The following is an 18059-nucleotide window of genomic DNA, read 5'->3' as shown; positions in this document are numbered from 1 at the left end:
TTTACCAGGTAGTCGTTGGATTGGGTGACACAAGAACGACATTTAGACAAAAGCCTTGCCTTTGACTAAAACTGGAATACTTTCGTAAATATTATTTTTGGACTTTGGCATGAGTTTCAATTTGTTCTTTAGACTTTTGATTTAAAAAGCTAATCCTCTGGGCATTGGGTTCGTGATAAATTAAATTTAATATTTTCTGTTAGAGTATAATGGATTTAATCATTTAATGTCACATGATAATAATAACATTTCAAAATTATTAAGTGGGAAAACCACATGCACATCATTTACTAATACCTTAGACTTTAAGGAAAATTGTTAGACTTTCATTTTTTTTTTAATATTTTAAATTCAAGAGTTAAAATGAGGGAAAGAGATTTGAACCTTAAATATTTTAGTTGAAAATATTAGGGAATTTGTTCTTGTTAGGATTTAATGAAAAATATTAACAAAATGATTTGTTACAAACCTAATATTCAAGAGTTAATTTTTCAAATAAAAAATTTAAGGATCAAAATTGATATTCAAAGGTTATATTTGTAAATTTGATTTTTTAATTGACAATGAATAGAAAAGAGAATGAAACAAATTTAACTCCTTTGAATCCTGAAACAGTAGATCAAAGCTGACAATAACATTCCGGCCTTTTTTGCCCAATAGTATTTTATTTTAGGAAAAAGGCAATCGGTCAAATTTATTTAGTTATTTACTATGTTTTTTGGAATTTGAGTTTGTGAAAATCGAGTTCTAGTGAAACTCGAGTTTACAAAACTCAAGTTCCAAGCATTATGTATTCTGATAAAATATAATGCTTAAAACTTGAGTTTCATTGGAATTCGAGTTTCCAAAAAATATTTTACATAACTAAATAAGTTTAATCATGTACTATTTAACAATTTTTTAAAAAAAATTATACTATTTTGCAAAATTTTCCATAACATTCCCCTTTCACGAGTGTAATCATAAAATCTAAGATGAAACACAGCCATAGAAAGATAGAGACAGACCGAAATAATTTGCATTAAATGGTGGGATGTCTTGACTTGAGTGCTAAAAATCTAAGGACCACTGTGTTTCAAGTTTCAACAGAGGCAGTATAGATAGTATGCAGCCGCTAGTTCACATAATGTGGAACCCATGTGTGTGTCAGACCTACATTCTGTGAGGTAGTCACTGCATAACTTAATTTTTGCTTCGGACAAAAACTGTAAATTCAAATCAACACCTACATTCTGTGAGGTAGTCACTGCATAACTTAATTTTTGCTTCGGACAAAAACTGTAAATTCAAATCAATGTCAACAGCTTGAGAAAAAAAGCTTTATGCTCATTAGCATGCTCAATGTTCTAGGTGTACAGTTATGTTCATTCAGATTTTTGCTCCTGCAAGCCCAACAGCAGCAAGTAGTATGCTGCTATATAAGGTCATACTTAGGTGGAAGAAGTTAACTCAAAACGTCTCATACTCTCTTTTTTTTTCATTAAATTTTTTTTTCTATTTTTAAAAGTGTTTATTAGCAATATAGATGAGGTCCTGAGATCTAAAGATACAATAAAATCTTATAATATTTTCATAACATTTTTATTTTGAGTTGTAATAGTTCATAGTCTAATTTTTTTTCTCATTTTATTTTGACATATGTTGTGAGATTTTGTTAGGTCCGTGCAAGAACTCTTTGCCAAAGCAATCAATTCACACATAATGTACCATGTCCAGACCTTTACATATGCATGTGGCCATGCATGTGCACACACATGGGTTGCCCCAGGATTGAACTGGCTGCGGTTTGAGTCTCTGAGAGTGAGATTGAGACTGCCTTCGGCTTGTAGAGGAGACATTTCTTTGAGTTAATTTACAACCCTTTACATTAACCAGATGTGCCACAGCTACGAGTATATGACTGACTTGTAGTGCGAATTTTGTACTCCATTTTGTATATTTTTTACCATTGTTGTCAATGCTGATTTCATCCTAAATTATCTTTCATCATGCAAAAGACAACATTTTTGCACTAGAATGTTGATTGTTCCTTAGTGGGGGGTTTTTCGTGGTGATATTTCTCTGTAGTAAAGTAAAAAACATTAAACACCCTGTTTGTCTTGGAATGAGTTAGAAGTTATTGTTATTACAATGAATCTATTGACATTGAATTTTTTCACTAAAACTACTTATATGTATGATACATAATAAAAATAGTTTTAAATTATAGGTTCATATGAAAGTGATATTACTTTAATCAAAATTAACTATAAAATCTTTACTTTGGTATTTTCATCATTATTAATCATCGTTGTAGTTTGTTTCTATAGTCATCCTGAAAAATGTGTAGACAATATTGCACAAAAAATAGCTGAAGGGCAAGATTAATGATCCTATCGAATCCTGCCTCATGTTTTGATTGTAGTATTATGGGAAGCGAGAGTTGGCTATTTCCTGATTCATCATAAATGTGGGGTGTCTCTTAATAAGTGGACTCTTCGCCAACAATTTTGTAACTCAACTAATACATCAAATGATATTTTCAGTGTAGACATTTAAGGTTCAAATCTCTCATCCCAACTATTAATTTATCTTTAACAAAAATTACATTTTGAGATTGTACCCAAAGATGTTATAATTGGGTTACTGAAATCTGGGTCTTCTACAGTTTTTATTTTTCTCAGTAATACTTGAATGTTTCATAGTCTTGTATGGTGTATTAGTTGCAGATTAATTTGATTCTTAGCCAAGAATGCTAACCAAAGTAGAGATTTATGCCTCACAACTCACATCATCTCAAATTAGGCTTGGGCCAGAATTGTCGCCAAGTGGAAGTGAGCTTGAACTTCGAAGATGAGGCCTTTTATGGGCCTGCCTGGCTGGAGTACTAGGCTAAGGGCTCGTGTTTGGCTCTCACTGCAAAAACATCTTTTACAGGAAAAGAGAAAATTTTCCCTTTTTCAAAGGGAAATAATTGCTGAAGTATTGATATTGCCCTCATTTATGACTTACGTGAGATATTCAATTATGTCAGCCACTAAATTTTGCATGCAATTGAAACCTAAGCATTTATGTACGCTATTCTTTTTTGACGAATGATGATACTTTGTAGTTTGTATTATTATTGATTTAGGTGTGGCTTGTGGTCACACTATTTTTTTTTTTTTTTGGTGTCATTTTGTTTCAATTTATGTTCATGTACTATGAATAAATCAGAAATTGTGTTCATGGACAAATTGTGGTCACATTAATTATTGTTTGTGTCATTTTGTTTCACTTTATGTTCATCTACAATGGCAAGTATACTTGCTGCAATTTTTTTGAGCATTGAACTTGGGTGTATAATTTTAAATTATATGCATTGCAAGCTCAATTTAGCTCCAAATTTTGTTGTCAAGCACATGTTTTATATGAAACATTAAAGATAGAGGAAACATATTTTGTGTAAAAAGTGTGCATAATAAGAGCACTAGCAATGAGGTGTAAAACCTCTCCAATTGCTATTTTACCAACTGAACCCTTAAAAAATTCCTTCCACATTTGGATATGCAAATCCAAAAAAAATTTCATCTCCGGTGGTTGCATATTTGCAACTTACTGTTCATGAGGATGTAAAAAATTTATAATTTTTTTATCCTCTTCTCTCTCATCCTCTCACTTTAGAGTTAGACTCCTTTGACTCTCTCTTCTTTTTCTTTTTTTCTTTTTTCTCATCTCTTTCTCTCACGCTCTCTACTCTCTTCCTCTCACGGTGGATTCAGATTTGCTTTGCGAGGCTTTAGATCGGCGTGGCCTCGTCGGGACTGTGGGTGGCCGTGGGTAGGCATGGGTTTGTTTTGGCATGGGTGGCCGTTGGTGGGTGGTTTTATTCGCTGTGGGATCGTGGGCCGCCGTGGGTAGGTGGTTTTGCTCGCTGTGTGTTTGGGTTTTTTCGGTGATGAATCAGTGTTTAGATTTGCAAATCCTCATTCTCAATTGTTGTTTTAGCTGTTTGTTTGCAAATTTTGGATCTTTTTCTTTTGTCTCGATGGTGTAGTTGTAGGTGGGTGTTTCAGTGGTGCTATTGTGGGTTGCCGTTGTTTTTGGTGGTTGCAGGTGATATGTTGTCGTTGGTGGGTTGCCGTTGCTATGGGATTGGTGTTACAATGGGGGGTTTGTGGGTTTGGTTTGGTTTAGTGTTTGGGTTTGGTTTAGGTGATGGTGGTGGTGGTGGTGGTGGTGGTGTTTGGTGTTGTTGGGTGGTTGAGGTTAGTGTTTGGTGGTGCTGTTGTGTTTCTAGTGACTGCTGAGTCAAAATAGATAATAATTTTTAATATTATTTTTAGGTATATTTTATATTATTTTAATAGGTTGTTTGTAATAATAAAAACAGGAAAGAGAGAGAGTTATAAAATGAGATAGTAAAATAGATAAAGTAAGTTTTTAGGATATAAAATAGATCTTTGTTGGCCACTGTTTTTGATGCTTTAGGCACATTGTTGAATAGGAATTGCATTAACTTTTTTGAGGTGGGCAGTGGGCTTCTTTTAGTGACCAGGTCAATAGTGATGGTGCATTGATTAAATACAAAACCTAAGTGGATAACCAGAAAAGCAATACAAATGCAATAGCTAAATCAAAGGTTCAATTCTAAACATGGAATGGTACACAGTCCACTTTCATTTTCCCATTACGCTCTCTTTGTTTCAATAATGATATTTTCTAGAAAATGAGTTATTGTTTAAAAAACATTTTTTATAAAACTATTTCATTTTTCAATGTTTGGTAGTAATTTTAAATGAGTTGAAAAACAGCCTCCTAACTTCCCTTATTTAACTTGCTGTGAGATAGAGTTGTTTTCCAAAAAAATTTAATAGAAAACAATCTCAAAAAATAAGCCATATTTTTTATGTTGACCAAATATAGTTTTCCTTCGACTCATTTTTTTTTATACTACCAAACACTGAAAAACAAGGAAAACTATATTTACACAAGGTTTTCTATTAAAACAAACGGAAAGTATCTAAGTAGAACCCTCTATAGTCTATACATTAAATTTAGCCGACACAAAATTGCTGGGTTAGGGAGCATTTGGGGTGTGCTTTTAATAGCAAGTTGGATATTGACTATTGAGTGTGCGGTTGTCTTCTTCAGTTCTTTGGATACCATATGTGTCGGCGCTGCAGCACTTTTGTGGGTTAGAATAAGAACAATAGGCAAGAATGAAACTATGTAAGACATATATATGTGTTCTAATCCCTTCCACAGAATAGGTAACTTGTCATCCAATAGCAGCAACACATGAATCGGAGGTTGTTTTTTCTTGTTGGTATTTAGGATGTTAAAAAAAAAAAAGTGGGGGTATTGGTTGCTTTAAAACTGGGTTCTAGTTAGCTTAACTAATAAAGTTTCTGATGGTTGTATAAAAGATCTAGAGTTTAATCTCCGTCTTTATCAAATACTTATTGGTGTTTTGATATGATAATAAAGAGTTATCATCAGAAACGGACACTATAAGTTAAAACTTTATCTCAAATTTTTTTTTATCTTAGATGTAAAGTACATTAAGTTCTCTAATTAAATTCAAACATATGGATGGTGTGGGGACCCGCGGACCTAGGACGGAGACCCGAGGATCAAATGTGAAGCTTGAGGAATAAAGGAGATGATAAGTAGGATGGAAGTCAAGTGCCCGAGGATCCGAGAATGCAGAAGCGGGATTACCCAGAGAAATACAAAGGGTAAATTGGTGATGCATAATAGAAATATTAAAAATATCTGGGTTGAGGGTAGGTAACTATGAACGCCGCATTTAATGCTCTGCACCAAGCTTTCTGGCCACATTTAATAGGGAGCACAAGCTTTATCTGTTGCATTGATGTGGAGGTAACCTGAACAGTACAAGGCACAGCACAAGAACTTCTTCTCATTACTGACTATCAGCAAATGCACAAGTGTCAGCAAATGAAGCTAGTTAGGTGAGGGATGAAGGGTTGAGATAGCAAAAGTAAAGAGTATAAATAGGGAGGAAAGAGACTAGTAAGGGGGACTTCTTTTTGGGAAGGAGAGAGGAAGAGGGCTAAGAGAAGTGTAGCAAGTTCTTTTGAGAAAAAAGTCTAAGAAATCATCAGAACACCATTGTCCTTTGTTGTTTTGTTCACTTTCTACAAATTCATTGTTTTGGGCCTTGAATTATTGGACCTCCCTTGAGCTATTGGGCTTGTGCATGATTTTTGGTCCTTACAGATGGTTATGATGATATATACAATACGAATAGTGTTAATTTTTTCAAGAACAATTAAATTCTATACAACTGTGTTTAAATTTAATTGAGAACTTTTTTTTTTTAGAATACTAAGTATTTTTAACACACATGCAGAGATGCTTAGTGTTATATATATATATATATATATATATATATATATATATATATATATATATATATATATATATATCAATTATTTTTAAAATTTTAAAATTGGGGGAGGGGACTGTGGCCTCTCTTCCCCTGCTTGTTGAGACAAGGGATTAATCTAACTCCAAGTTAGGAACTCCAACATTGAGAAGAGGCTCTCCCAATTGCTTAGAAAAAATGAGAAAATATTTTATGTAGATATTAATATTATGGTTCTATTTATTAATTATTAAAAATTTATTTATTTTGATTGAGTTTTGTAAGGAAATATCAAATTTTCAACGAATAATAGACATAACATAATTTTATTGGATTGGAAAAGGCAATTATTAGGATTTTTTTTTTTCCATTAATGAGAAACAAACACACATAAGAGGGAAGGGAAAAAGACATAAAGTTCTAACTCAAAAACAAATGCATGCACACCACAATAATAATCTGTATGTAATATTCAACAAATTATGAGGAATTTAGAACAACTGAATTTTCATTGTTTCTCGCGGCTAGACATGCATTAGGAGTATGGAACCGAGAATAGAAGTACTGAACCCTTTAAGAGGTTGACATGTGCCAACTACCCAATCCTTATCCGTGTGTGTATATATATATATATATATCTCAATGGGAGTGGGCCGAGTGGCACACCTGTATCTTCATGTTATTGATTACCCCCTCAGTTACGTCACAATGCACATGTTTTGTTAGATGTATTATTATTATTATTATTTTTGCTGAATTTGTTTTGTTATAGGAGTAAATGCACTATTAGTCTCTATATTTTACATTTTTTTTATTTTGATCTTTACATTTTTATTTTACTACTTTTAGTCCCTAAATCAATTAACGCGTTCCATTTTGGTCCCTACCACTACTCACTTAACAGAAATTGCCTATGTAGCAAATGAAATACACACTCAGCACTCATAATGCTTACATAGCTATTAAAATAATAATAATAAATTTTAATTTTGCATTTAAATAATGCCACATCAGCATTTTAATATTTAAAAAAGTCACATCATTAAAAAAATTAATTTTTATTTTAACTAAATAAAAAAATTTAAAAAACAGATTATTTAAAAAGAAATTAAATTAAAACTCTGATCTAAACAGATTATTTTTAATCACTGAGCTATCTAAAAATAAGTTCAAATCCTGAATTAGAAAACTTCACAATCCATTAACTTGATATTTAGTTGTTGTGAGTTTATTCCAAATTTAGAAAAAAAAAAAAAAAGCACATTTTCCACATTCATCGATTTTCTCGGTAACCAAACAACCTCATAGAAGAAAAGGAGAGCATTACCGAAGGAAGAGCCGTCCAATTTGAGGACTGAGAGGTTGAGAGGGAAGCTTCGTATACAGAGATTTAGACTTGGGAGAAAGTCCATCGGCTATGAACGAGAAGGACAATTTAAGAGACTGCCGATTCCTGTCCACCGAAACTCTAGGCTTCGAGCTAAAACTGCCGCCGCCGCCTTCTTCTTCGTCCTCTGCCTCGATTAACAACCTGTTATCAACCATTGCTTCCACTAGCACCAAACCTCTCTTAACAATCCATAGTCTTAGAGAGAGAGAGAGAGAGAGAGAGAGAGAGAGAGAGAGAGAGAGAGAGAGAGAGAGAGAGAGAGAGAGAGAGAAGAACACGCATTAAAAGAAATTAAATTAAAACTCTGATCTAAATAGATTATTTTTAATATTTTTAATTTCTTTTTAAATAATCTGTTTTTAAATTTTTTTTTATATTTAGTTGAAATTAATAAATTAATTTTTTTAATGACGTGGATTTTTTAAATATTAAAATGCTGATGTGGCATTATTTAAATGCAAAATTAAAATTTATTATTATTATTTTAATAGCCATGTAAGCATTATGAGTGTTGAGTGTGTATTCCGTTTGCCACATAGGCAATTTCTGTTAATTGAGTAACGGTAGGGATCAAAATGGAATACGTTAATTAATTTAAAGACTAAAAGTGGTGAAATGAAAATGTAGGGACCAAAATAGAAAAAATGCAAAATTTAGGGATTAAAAGTGCATTTATGCCTTTGTTATATGTATTGATATATTGATAATGCCCCCTTTGATATCTCCGTCTCTCTTTTTCTTCTTCTTTTTGGTTCGTTGGGTTGGAATATTAGGGTTGATTCATCTCTCCTTGTCATGTATATATGTGTCTTTTCATAAGGATCATGACATGGTTGATTGTCCACTTTGTTTAAACCGATTGAATTAGTCTAATAATATGCAACTTGTTTCTTAATTCTTATACTTGGAACTTTTAAACTCAAGAAAGGAACAAAAAAATTTTGTCCCAATAAAACTAAAATTGAAGTGTGATGAAATCGTACTAGCATTAGAAACAATCATTCTATAAAGTTTTAGGCCATTCCCTATGGCTAGGAGTAACCTGAATTGATTCTCAACATTTTTTTTGGCCAAACCAGAATCAATTCCAATTTGGCTGGCTCACACTTACATGTTAGGAATTAATTTTTCAAATGCTAAGCCAACATCATCGATGGAAAAACAAATTCATTATAAATGCATATTCTGCATACAATGTCCAAACCTAGGATGCATGAGCATTGATATGGATACAAATAGACGCAGGTATATGATACAACGATACGCGCATTTTTAAAAAAATTATAACATAATACAGCTAGAGGTGTATACCAAACCACACCAAAACCGCCTGTATAATGACATAATCACACCACAAGTAACAGTGTACCACACCACATGGTACAATGTAGTTTGCGGTTTTGTAATAAGAATACCGCACAGTACCGTACTTTTTCTCTATATTAATATGTTTTATTTTTTAGTATTAAATATATTATTAATAGTTTAATAACCCTAGTTTTAAAATAAAAAAAAATTTAATAACCCTAACAAGTGTTAATTAGAAAAGCTAGCAAGAAAAAAAAAATTAGCTTATTAGTTTAAAACTTGGCCAAAAACAACGGGAAAAATCAGTTTTGAGTGGGGCAAAAAAAGCCAAAAGTTTGAAAAATATACTAGTTTCAAACCATTCAAACCACATCTTTTACATGCACCTACATGTAACTACAAAAGTGAGGTGCGCTACAGTTATGGTTTTCGCTAAACTCAAAACTACACCGCATTACACATGTGACCGCAAAAATGAGGTGCAGTGAGATTATGGTTTTGGCTAAACTGAACCGTAAAATGCAGTGCTAAAAATGGCTTAAAACCGCACTGCAAATATCCCTAGATATAGTAGATAGGACACTGTTATGATACGATTACGATATCCCAAATGAAGTGTTCAAATCCTAAGTCCAAATCTGCATATGAATCTGAATAATTAATTCTTTTTTCGACCATTTCATTTTAAAAGAAAGAACTTGCATGAATCTTGCAAATTAAATATTGAATAAAAAATGTGCATAGTAATCTCATGCAATCATATACTTATTATCTATATCTAGTCATTTATATTTACTTTCCAGCTGTAATGAAATGCAAATTGTTTCAAAGGAGTATATATTAAAAGAATTAAAGTGGCGTCTATGTGATGCAAGTGTGTGAGAGCTGTGAAGAGAGAGAGAGAGAGAGAGAGAGAGAGATCAAACAAAGCCATGCAAGGAAAACTGAAACACGACCAATATGATTTGTGACAGAGAGATTCAATGAGTCTATATACGTATAGGGGTTACCTAATACATTTTTAAACTTTATAATTTTAGATATGTTTTATAAACCTTAAACTTTCAAAATATTCAATTAAATCTTAATAGTTTTAAATATAATGATTTAAACCTCCTTTCACTATTCCTCTAACATTGTTTGAAGCACATGTGACAAAAAAAAATTGTGCATTTTATTGAGTATAGGTTTAAAGATATGTCTAAAACTATAAGGTTAGTATATAACTAGTTGAGACCATGCGATTTAAATCAAACTTTTCATAAACTATATGAGGTTAACAATTTCACAATTTGTGATTGTTTTAATTTTGTGATTTATGGGAAGTGTTCACTTAATAGTTAGGACTTGTGTTTAGAGGGAATTAATTATTGTTTCATACTTCCTAATGTATACTTTGCATATACAATATACACATTTTTACACAAAAAATACTAAAATATTCATATTTTTAAAAAATGCTTACATTTAACACGTAATGTACACATGATTTATACAGAAAGTATGTGGAAGAAGTGTGAAACAATCAAAGTTCGAATTCAAATCTCTAGAAATTCAAACTAATAGTAAATTATATATAAGAACTCTTTTATTTATGCATGTTATATTATATTGTATGAAAAAATTTTAGGTACTCCAAGTACAGAGAAATATTGTTCTCTCCTCTCACATTTATAATGGACTCTATCATGAATTTAACAAGTAAATCCCACCATAAATGTAAAAGAAAAAAACACCATTATTTGTATTATAAGAATACCTAAGAATTACTCGTATTGTATTGCGGCAAAATAATTAGAATATATATCTCGGCTATTTTTCTTATAACTCATAATCAATAATCAAGATAGAACGAGGTTGTTGTCCTATATACTTACCAAAGAGAAGTGCTGTCCAAGAGAACAGAAAGAAAAAGAAAAAGTAGCCTGTGTCAAATCTAAATTTAACTCCTTAGCTACTTAAGCCAGCAAAGCACAATGCCTTTAAAAACTAGTTAATTGTTATGCAATTTGAAAGAATCATAACATTGACAATAATCTAAATAATCCAACTACTTCAAGCTTTAAAGTTGTCAGTCACCTTTATGGCCTCTCCTTAACTCCCTCTCCTAAGAAAAAGGAAAATAAGATAAATGGAGAAAGTTGCCAAGAACTAAACATTTATTTATTTCTAGGTAAGTAATAATATTAGGGAAAAATTAACAGGTTTACTAAGAATATTAGTTTAACCACCGCATACCTTTAGTGTGATGGTTACTCCACAAGTATAAGTATTTGTGGGGTGTGGGGGGTAAGGGCCGGGGTTTAAGTCTCTAGGAGAGAGCTTCATGCACATATACACTTAGATTAGGTTATAATAGAATTCTATCTTGTATATATAAAATATATATATATATATATTAGTTTAGAAAATATTTTTAAATAATTTTTATGAAGAAATAAAAAAGTAATTGATTTTTTTGATTAACTTTTTATATTTCACATAAAAATAATAACAAAACATTCTTAAACTGGTCAAATAACAAATATCATAAGAACATCAGTTAATCAGATCCATGATATTATTTCCTTCAGGAAGGAAAATGCCATTATCAGTCTCCTTCGGAAAGTGCAAAATAGAGCATGGTATGGAAGAGATGAGATTCTTTGCTTCTGATTACAAGAAAATACCTAAATAATTATCAAGAATATAGACAAAAGAGTTTGCGAGTCTCAAAATATGAGAAGCATTCTAGTAAGAAAAAGACCTTAGACATTTACTACTAAATATTAATTTCTGATAGTGGGACCAAATCTTGTATACTTATATTATAACTATACTACATTACTGCAAGTTATTGCGGGGAGTAAAGAAAACAATCTATAGTACTAAAGCCAACATGATTCTTTAGATCAACCACACCATCATCTTCTTTGCCTTATATAATTTACTCCTACATTGTTTTCCAGAATAATATTTATATTCTTTGCTGATCAAAAAAAAAAAAAAAAAAACTTCGTGTACTACTTTTCTTTTTATTTGGGGCAAGCACATTTCTAAAAGCTTTTGTTCCTTAATCATCTAATGATGGTGTACTACTATACTTTAATTAAAAAATAATTAATGAATTATGATATGAATTTCCTCCAAAGACCTGTATGACAATTTAATATATATCCACTTTTTATCAATTTTTTTATTATAAAATATATATTCACTTTTTATGGGCAAGACAGTCATGTCGCCACATTTGTTTATGTTTATAAAAAATTTCTTAAAATAATGATTAATATTTGCTCTAACCAGATCAATAAAATTATTATGTCTATTAGTATTACTGTATTAGGGTTGCCATTCACAAAGTTTGTACTCTCTGACTGCCAACCGACATTTATACCCTTCTCTGAGATACTTTTCTTCTACACAGAAAAGGGTTTAGAACAGGTCAGTATGGGCCTTCGATGTGGCCCATGTGGGACCCTAAACTATATATATATATATTTATCTTAACTTTATATTTTTTTTTCCCAAGGTTTCTAATTTATGTAAACTAATGAAGTGATTTAATAGAAATATCCCGGAGCCCTTACCTCCCGACAATGTAAAAGCACAAAAGAATATTCTCAACCATACACAACTTGCATGTGTAACATGTCTCTCTAAAAATTTACTAGAAGTTAAATATTACTATTACTTTCCTTTTTGTTTTTACTTACCATTATTATTATTTTTTTACTACTACAGGAAAGCTGGCTTAAGCCAAATCGAAGCATAGCACCAAAAAAAGGTTCTTATTATAATGAGTTACCAACTTACCACGTCTAGCTCTACTTTTTTCTCCATGTTCTTTCATTCCAAGCGAGCTTGCTTACACTTGGAGTCAACACACTCAAACACCTGAAAAAAAAAAAAAAAAAAAACCTTAACTAGATTTTCAAAACATAATGAAAGTGCGTTTACTTTTAGTCAACTGCTCTCTGCTCTCTCTTCCAACTTGCTTGCTCAGCTTCACGTAGCATATATTCATTTTACACCATCTTTTTTTTTTTAAAGAAAAAAAAACCTTTTTTTATAAATAAAAAAACCTTAATGGCATTTTAAAGTACTAAAGTTAGATTCTATAAGCTGGAAATTATACACCAAAAATAAGAATAGTAAAATTTTTGGAGGGAGTTATTTGGGGGCTGTGCTTTTGTTGTCTGGATTGCTTGACAAATACCCCACATGTTTTCAAGGGACTCTTACAGCTGCATATAGATACCTTCCCTCATAACGTGGCTTTTTCCATGTTTAAGAGTGAGTGCGAGTGGCTTATGAGTTTGTAAGAGTAAAATTACAATTACATAGAACTGAACAAGCACTCACCTCCCAGGGCCCCCTTCTCTTTCTTGGTTTTTTTTTCTTCTTCTTTTTACTTTCTCACATTATGTGTGTGTGGAATTAATGCATAGCCTCGAAAGTAAATTCCTTTTAGCTTTTCTTTGATATTCTTAGCTGGTTTCTCAAATGGGTTTTGCTCATTTCTCAAATTTGAGATCTGGGTTCTGAAATTGTTTTTCTTTCAAAGGTTCTTCATTTTTGTGTTACTTTTTTAGTTTGAGGTTCCAAGTTCCAAACTTTAATGGCTCCAAGATTGGACTTTTCTAACTGGTGGGCGAAAGATACCCGCAAAGGAAACCCAGTGGTAGTCACAATGGAGAACCCAAATTTCTCAGTTGTGGAGATTGATGGTCCAGACTCTGCCTTCAGGCCTGTAGAGAAAAGTAGAGGCAAGAATGCAAAGCAAGTGACATGGGTTTTGCTTCTCAAGGCTAACCGTGCTGTCGGTTGTGTTGCTTGGCTAGCCACTGTGCTTTGGGCATTGCTTGGAGCTATCAAGAAGAGGCTGATCCATAGGCAAGGAGTAACCTTGGCAAGTGAGAAGTTGGGTAAGGGGAAATTGCTTTTTAGAGTGATTAGAGTGTTCCTAGTGACAGCCTTGGCAATCTTGGCCTTTGAGTTTGTTGCTTATTTGCAAGGCTGGCATTACTTCAACAATCCCAGTTTGCACATTCCCAAGACCTCTGATTTGGAAGGCGTGCTCCATATGGTCTATGTTGCTTGGTTGACATTCAGGGCTGATTACATTGCACCTCTAATTCAAGCACTCTCTAAATTCTGTGTTCTTCTATTCCTTATCCAATCAGCAGACCGTACGGTGCTTTGCCTAGGTTGCTTGTGGATAAAATACAAGAAGATTAAGCCCAGGATTGTGGGGGATCCCTTCAAGTCTGATGATTTGGAAGGGTCTGGCTATGAATATCCTATGGTTCTTGTTCAAATTCCAATGTGTAATGAGAAGGAGGTAAATAAAAGACTCAACTTTTTATCTCTCTCTTGCTCTCTTCTTACGTTTTTGTACAATATCTTTAGATTACTTAGCTTCTATCTAGTGGAAAATTCTGGATTTGGGACTTGTTCTGCACTAGGCTCTAAGAGTTATATTGTTCTTTTCTTTTCTTTTTTTGGAGAGGAGTTATGTCGTTTTGGGGAATGGAATAATGTGAAATTTAATAAATTGTTGAGGGGTTTGTAATAGTCCGGAGTAATTTGCATGGTTCAGGTATGATGAAAGTCAGAAAGTGTTAAAGATAAAAACATGTGCCTTTGCCCAATAAAAATAAAAAATAAAACTATTGAGATGTAATTTAGCAGTACTTAAAAAGGATTTGAATATTGTGTCACAGTGCTCAGATCTGCTTTTTTAGTTAGTGGAACCGAGGAAGTTACCCTTATAGTTGATATGTCTGATGAGGACATCTAAAATTAGTTCAAATATGTATAAATAATTATTGGCTTTATTTTGGTAGATTTTTCTTGATGTTGATAATGTTTTTGATATTGACCTCAAGCAGGTTTATGAGCAGTCTATCTCTGCGGTATGCCAACTTGATTGGCCAAAGGACCGTATACTCATTCAAGTTCTTGACGATTCTGATGACGAGAGTGTTCAACGGTTAATTAAGGCAGAGGTTACCAAATGGAGCCAAAGGGGTATCAACATAATCTATCGACATCGCTTGGTTAGAACCGGTTATAAAGCTGGGAATCTCAAGTCAGCGATGGGCTGTGATTATGTTAAGGGTTATGAGTTTGTTGCAATCTTTGACGCAGATTTCCAACCTAATCCTGATTTTCTTAAGCAAACTGTACCGCATTTCAAGGTGGAAAAAGAATTATACACTTTCTAGTGAAATTCTTTGGTCAAAGTACTGCTCAGGAATTAATCTGTTTGTCTCTCTTACCTTGTATTGCAGGACAATCCTGAACTAGGTTTGGTTCAGGCTAGATGGTCTTTCGTGAACAAGGATGAGAACTTATTGACTCGTCTCCAAAACATTAATTTGTGTTTCCACTTTGAGGTGGAACAGCAGGTTAATGGGGTGTTCCTTAATTTCTTTGGCTTCAATGGAACTGCTGGTGTTTGGAGAATTAAAGCCCTGGAGGAATCTGGAGGCTGGCTTGAAAGGACCACAGTTGAGGATATGGACATAGCTGTCCGAGCTCATCTCAATGGTTGGAAGTTTATCTTCCTGAATGATGTAAAGGTAATGTAACATATGAATACAGATGTAAGTGAAGAAGCACATGAATTGGACCTAATTTTTTTAACCCTTTCCTTATATCCTGAAAATTTGTAGAACTGTTTCACTTTCAAACCTTAATGTATGTACATTCTCAGGTCCTTTGTGAAGTTCCTGAGTCATATGAAGCTTACAGGAAGCAGCAACATCGCTGGCATTCTGGTCCAATGCATCTTTTTAGATTGTGTCTTCCAGCAATTATAACTTCTAAGGTACCTCAGATAGTCAACCTTGGTCATTCCCACATACTGATTACTTATAACTGTAGTATATTGTCTTCATTTGCAACTATTGATTACTTAAATAAGAACTAAAAAGGCTTAACTCTTGGATATTGCAGATATCAGTATGTAAGAAAGCCAACATGATACTGCTATTCTTTCTTTTGAGGAAACTTATCCTTCCCTTTTATTCCTTCACATTGTTCTGCATAATTCTTCCTCTAACCATGTTTGTCCCAGAGGCTGAGCTTCCTATGTGGGTTATTTGTTATGTGCCTGTTTTTATGTCCTTCCTCAACATTCTTCCAGCCCCAAAATCCGTCCCCTTCATTGTTCCTTATCTCCTATTTGAGAATACCATGTCTGTTACAAAATTCAATGCAATGGTATCTGGATTGTTCCAGTTGGGTAGCTCTTATGAGTGGGTTGTCACCAAGAAAGCTGGCAGGTCATCAGAATCCGATTTACTGGCTGTTGCTGAAAAGGATTCAAAGACAATGAACCAACCACAGATCTACAGAGGAGCTTCTGAGAGTGACCTTTCTGAACTGAACCAAATTAAGGAACAGAAAGAAGCAGCTCAAGTTCCCGTTAAGAAAGTTAACAAGATATACAGGAAGGAGCTTGCGCTGGCATTCCTTTTGCTCACGGCTTCTGTCAGGAGCCTTTTATCTGCACAAGGAGTCCACTTCTACTTCCTGCTTTTCCAAGGGGTGACATTCCTTCTTGTGGGTCTTGATCTAATTGGAGAGCAGATGAGCTAATAATGAAGGGAAGCAATACAAAGGAGTAGAAAGAAAAACCACCTTTCTGCTTAGCAGCAATGATGATCTGTGTGGGCAGTGCAAGCGAGGAAATCGGTTCCTTTTTGCATGCGAAGAATGCAGTGAAGGGGTAGCCCTCCAATTCAATAAAAATAAATTTCTTGCATTCCTTATTTGATTTTTAAGTGTCCCATAGGATTAATTCTGTGTTTACCCATCATCCTCCACACCATATTTACAATTTTTATTTTTAGTCATTTATTTCCCACATAGGGCATTCGTCATTGTAATCTTCCATAGGGATTGAATTATCTTTTGTTATATAGGTAGGAATAGAATACTCTATTTTCTTTAGTATATTACAGTTGACATCAACTCTTGCTTGTGTGTAATTTGGCATCTCCTATTCAAGCCATACTGTGTATTTATATATTGTAGAATGCAAATAGTAGAGTCTAAGAATGGGATTGCTCAATGCTTTATGGTTTATAGATTCTTTCTTTATTAGTGAGTGAGTCATGTAAAACATCTTTCTGTACATTTTTTTTTTCTGGTTTATTTCAAATAACAAACAATTATTCTACCTACCTCTCTCAAACATACATGAATGATGATGCATACACTACACACACATGTAGCTGAAACTCACCTCCCTTTTTTGCCATTCTATTACTATTTTGTTTCTTCTGCAGTGCACGTGTGCAAGTTTTGAGTTGAAATCTAGATCAAAAGAAAGTGTCGGCAGGAGAAATGGGTGAAAACAAGCTTAGCTTTTTATACTGTAGGGGTGGCTGGCTGAGGCTTTTGGTTCATAAACACTTTTGAATTATAGGGTTGATTATACATACATAATTGAGAGGACCAATATCTTTTGTAGGTCATATGCTGATTCTGGCTTTTCTAGTAAATATGGTGCTTTCTGGTTTGCAATATGGCCAAGTACAATTTAACCCCATGTCCTTGACCATCCATATATGGTCCACTCCCATTAAAGGTTTGTCATGGACTGCCGATTAACAAAATCTTTGATTTGACAAGCTAATTGTTATGCCCCTAGTATCTCATTTTATTCACGTTGGAATATACTTAAAGCAGCTAAGCTGGCAAGTCAGTTAGGGTAGGGTGACATTAATGCTAGGGGTATAAATTTTTGAGAAAGGTTGGCGCTTTAATAAATTGTAATAGAAATAACATCAGTCCTTTATAAGTAAATTGTAATTATAAGGTTGGTGCTGATTCATTTACAAATTTGACACCTTCACACTTTATTTTTCCTTTGCGCACGTATCTGGCCCAATATTTGAAACAATTCATGTTAGCTCATTAATCACTACAATTAAAAAGAACAAAATAGTCTCTCCTTTTCAATGTTGGATTAAACATTTTCACTAACTCCTCATCTTTCACATTTACTCTCACACC

The 18059-nt window shown here is 33.3% G+C and overlaps 1 protein-coding gene across 1 annotated transcript; it reads left to right on the top strand.

Moving 5' to 3' along the window:
- Positions 1-13312: 13312 nt before the first annotated feature.
- LOC142614039 (putative xyloglucan glycosyltransferase 5) lies at positions 13313-17220 on the top strand. Its single transcript, XM_075786564.1, has 5 exons — positions 13313-14373; positions 14924-15232; positions 15326-15616; positions 15751-15864; positions 15993-17220. The coding sequence occupies exons 1-5, from the start codon at positions 13651-13653 to the stop codon at positions 16635-16637; spliced, it is 2082 nt and encodes a 693-aa protein (XP_075642679.1). The 5' UTR covers positions 13313-13650; the 3' UTR covers positions 16638-17220.
- Positions 17221-18059: the final 839 nt, after the last annotated feature.

The sequence above is a fragment of the Castanea sativa genome, chromosome 10 (assembly GCF_040712315.1).
Source record: "Castanea sativa cultivar Marrone di Chiusa Pesio chromosome 10, ASM4071231v1".
Taxonomy (NCBI): domain Eukaryota; kingdom Viridiplantae; phylum Streptophyta; class Magnoliopsida; order Fagales; family Fagaceae; genus Castanea; species Castanea sativa.
Note: the sequence above shows the minus strand (reverse complement) of the source record. Positions and strands in the feature narration are given on the sequence as shown.